Source organism: Trichechus manatus, unplaced genomic scaffold, assembly GCF_000243295.1.
Source record: "Trichechus manatus latirostris isolate Lorelei unplaced genomic scaffold, TriManLat1.0 scaffold00201, whole genome shotgun sequence".
Lineage (NCBI taxonomy): Eukaryota > Metazoa > Chordata > Mammalia > Sirenia > Trichechidae > Trichechus > Trichechus manatus.
Genome location: NW_004444137.1, coordinates 1748792 through 1753182, shown reverse-complemented (window position 1 = coordinate 1753182; position 4391 = coordinate 1748792). Strand labels below are relative to the sequence as shown.

General features: G+C 39.3%; 1 protein-coding gene across 4 annotated transcripts in view; it reads right to left on the bottom strand.

Annotated features, from left to right (window-relative positions):
* SPTLC1 (serine palmitoyltransferase long chain base subunit 1) overlaps positions 1 to 4391 on the bottom strand; it is a 68603-nt gene that overhangs the window by 20602 nt on the left and 43610 nt on the right. For all 4 annotated transcript variants that reach the window (XM_004387973.3, XM_023742115.1, XM_023742116.1 and 1 more), the window contains one exon: positions 541 to 648. In XM_004387973.3, coding sequence (XP_004388030.1) covers positions 541 to 648 — 108 coding nt within the window. The remainder of the gene's footprint in view (positions 1 to 540; positions 649 to 4391) is intronic.

Genomic DNA, 4391 nt, shown 5'->3' with positions numbered 1-4391 from the left:
TATACCCATGTATATGTACACGCACCATCCGTGTATATATACCCATGTATATGTACACGCACCATCCGTGTATGTATACCCAGACATATGTACACGCACCATCCGTGTATGTATACCCAGATATATGTACACGCACACCATCCGCCCACAAATTACGTGCAGCACGCAGTTTTAGGTACTAGAAATAAAAGCCTTGCAATGTCATCCTAAACACTTTCTAAAGGGCTACTTTGGGAATTCTTATCGACTTTAAGAAAAAAATGGAAGGCAATGTAACTTCCTAGAGAAGAGACATTAAAAGCCAAGACTGAATGCTACTGTGTGGAAAGAACACAAATTCCATGATTAGCCACTTTGGGTTTACAGCGTCAGAGGGAAGACGGGGCCACCTGGCCTGGCCGACCAGACGTAACCTGGGCTCTGAGAGGTGACAGAGACCAAAGTCCCGCGGCCTCCAGGTCAACGATGAGCACTGACCTGTGCCTACAGAAACGTGCTGACAAGAACCGAACCCCGAATGTTCTGAAAAGGGTGACTTACATTGATCCCGTAATGCTCTGTGACTCCTCGGCCGTGCTCACCTAGGACTCCAAAGGAAAGGCTTTCCTCCAGGAAGATTCTTGCTTTGTATTTATATTTTAACTTAACCTGAGTGTTAGATAAAACAGAACTTAAAAATATTGCGTAGCAGGATATAGAACATATTGAGAAGAAAAAAAATCAAACTTATAAAAGAGGAAAAAAAATGTACTTAAAATAGATGTTCTAAAATAATTCAATTTAACTCACAGTAGAAACAGTATAACTTGGGGAGAATTATGTCTTTTCAACATAGACTGTTTTCCATCCATTAATATGAAAGAGATACTACACAGTTCTAAAAATCACTGAGGAAATATTTAATGACAACAGTATTGGTGCCCAAACAGATGAATCAGTGAAGAAAACAGAGAAACCAGAGTCTAACCCTGATATGTAGCATGTAGTCTTTACATGCTCAGTGCTTACATGTAGCTGACGTGTTCCTGTATCTTAGACTTCGCTTCATCGCTCCGGCTGTACGACGGCCCGTCGGTACCTCACTGCCCTATTACCATCGTGCCCTAACACACAGCTCTAGTATCTTCTGGTCCACTCCCCACATCATTCTCTTCTGTGAATTTCTGACACTCTCACAAAACCAGGCAAACAAATACAGCTGGTTCATGCCACTCACAGGAATTGTGTTCTACACAGTCACCACAGCACTGAATTAACGAATACTCAATCTTTGCTCCCAGGGGAAACACAGGGTTAGGTTCCTGGTCACAACATTTTTGTCAAATGTTCAAACCTTGTTTTGCAGGTTTGTCTAAAAAAAACCCTTTAGTTAATACATACTGTTGATCTATTACCATCGAACTCATGGACAGAACCACCACAACTCATGCCTTCCTGAAGCTTATCTAACACACAAATCTTCCCCATGAGACACTGAGACGCTTCCTGCTCTCAGAAACACGAGACACTTTAGCACCAGGCTTGGGGGCCACTGCAAATAGCAAATCACTAATAAACACTACAAAAATGTGAAGAATGTGGTACTCAGCAGACTGCAAAAAGGACACTTGTTTACAATACAAGAGCTGAAACAAGAAGGCAGAGAGTAGTCTCAACCTTAGCTGGGAATGTGTGCATCGGGCGACTCCAATTTTCTGTTGTTCTGCACAGGGACATAAATGACCACAAAAGGGCTCTAAGTATTCAGTCTGGGGTTACAAATAAACTCTGGCGAGCAGGCACATCTGTAAATATGGAATCGTGGATTATGAGGATTGACAGTATATCGTTCGTTAATATTTAGGATGTATCTAGATTTCCTCATGAAGTAGTGAAAATTTTAAAAAATAATATATGAAATTCTTGCTTTGAATCCTTATTCAATTCACGGATGCCCAAGATCAACTCTCAGTGGTCAAATGCAAGGTTGGTTCAATATACAAAAATCAATCAAGAGAGAAGGAAAATCACATAATCATCTCAATGGAAAAAACCAACAACCTTTCATGAAAACACTCAATAAAACAGGAATAGAAAGGAACTTCTTCAACCTGATATAGGGCAGGCATTTATAAAAAAATCCACAGCTAACATCATATGCAGTGGTGAAAGACTGAAAAAGCCTCCCCCCTAAAATTAGGAAACAAGACAACTGGAAGTCTGTAAATATACCCTCATAGATGGTCAAATGACTTTTGACAAGGATGCCAAGACTATTCAATGGGGGAAAGCACAGTCCTTTAACAAGTAAGAGTGAACAAATGGGATATCTACAAGCAAAAGAATGATGTTGGACCCTTGCCTTAAAGTCAACTTACAAAAATCAACTCAAAAATATAAGCGTTAAAACCATAAACCTTTTAAAAGAAAATATAGGGGGTCTATCTTCATGACCTTGGATTAGGCAATGGATTTTCAGATACTATACTAAAAGCATAAGCAACAAAGAAAAAATAGATGAACTGGATTTCATCAAAATAAAAAACTTTTGTGCATCAAAGTACGTTACTAAGAAAGTGAAAAGACAACCTACAGAATGGGAGAAAATATTTGCAAATCATCTCTCTGATAAGGGTCTAGTACACAGAATATACAAAGAACTCTCAAGCTCAACAACAAAAGGATAAACAACCCAATTAAAAAATGGGCAAAGGACTTGAATAGACATTTCTCCAAAGAAGATATAGAAATGGATAATTAGCATACGAAAAGATGCTCGAGGTCATTAGTCATTGCGGAAATGCAAATCCATACTACAGTGAGATACCACTTCACTCACTAGGACGGCTATAATAAAAAATAACAAGTATTGGCAAGACTGTGGAAAAATGGGGACCACGGTCTCGGGGAACATCTAGTTCAATTGGCATAACACAGTCTATAAAGACAATGTTCTACCTTCTACCTTGGTGAGTAGCGTCTGGGGTTTTAAAAGCCTGTGAGCAGACATCTAAGATTCTCCACTGGTCTCACCCCTTTGAGGGCATGGGAGAATGAAGAAAACAAGATACAAGGGAAAGATTAGTCCAAAGGCCTAATGGACCACAGCTACCACGGCCTCCACCAGACTGATTCCAGTAAAACTAGATGGTGCCTGGCTACCACCACTGACTGCTCTGACCAGGATCACAACAGACAGTCCTGGACAGAGCTGGAGAAGGATGTAGAACAAAATTCTAACTCACAAAGGAAAAGACCAGATTTACTGGCCTGACAGACTGGAGAAACCCCGAGAGTATGGCCCCCGGACACCCTTTTAGCTCAGTGGTGAAGTCACTCCTGAGGTTCACCATTCAGCCGGGGACTGGACAGCCCCATAAAACAAAATGGGACTAATGAGGCACAGCAGTCCAGGGACAAGGACTAGAAGGCAGGAGGGGACAGTAAAGCTGGTAATAGGTCCTCCAAGGTGGAGAAGGGAGAGTGTTGACATGTCGTGGAGTTGTTAACCAATGTTATAAAACGATATGTGTACTGACTATTTAATGAGAAACTATTTGTTCTGTAAACCTTCATCTAAGGTACAAAAAAAAAAAAAAAGAATTATCTATGTGAGATCAAATGGACAACAGCAACTCAAAAGGTTTGATGGGAACCTAGGGGGCAGTGAGTTGAAGATAATGGTGATGGAGTAATTTGAAAAAGGATAGTGAGAATAGCAGCACAACTGGAAGAATGTAATCGATGTCACTGAATTGTACATGTAGAAACTTTTGAAATAGTGTAACTTTGGCTATGTATATTTTCACAAAAAAAAAAAAAAAAAAAAAAAAAGGTCCTCCAAGGTGGAGAAGGGAGAGTGTTGACATGTCGTGGAGTTGTTAACCAATGTTATAAAACGATATGTGTACTGACTATTTAATGAGAAACTATCTGTTCTGTAAACCTTCATCTAAAGTACAATAAAAAAAATTTAAAAAAAAATAAAGAATGTGGAAAAATTGGAACCCTTATACATTGCTGGTGCGAATGTAAAATGGTGTAGCTGCTATCAAAAACGGTTTGTCAGTTCCTCAATAAGAGAAATATAGAATTTTCCTACGATCCAGTAATTACACTCCTAAATACATACAAAAGAATGTAAAACAGGTATTCAGATACTTGTATATGAATGTTCATAGCAGCACTATTCACAATAGCTAAAAGGTAGAAACAACCTAAATGTCCATCAACAGATGAATGAACCAACAGAACATGGTATAAGCATACAGTGGATGATTATTCACGCATAAAAAGGAATGAATGAATGAACAGAATGTGGTATAAGCATACAGTGGATGATTATTCACGCATAGAAAGGAATGAATGAATGAACAGAACGTGGTATAAGCATACAGTGGATGATTATTCAC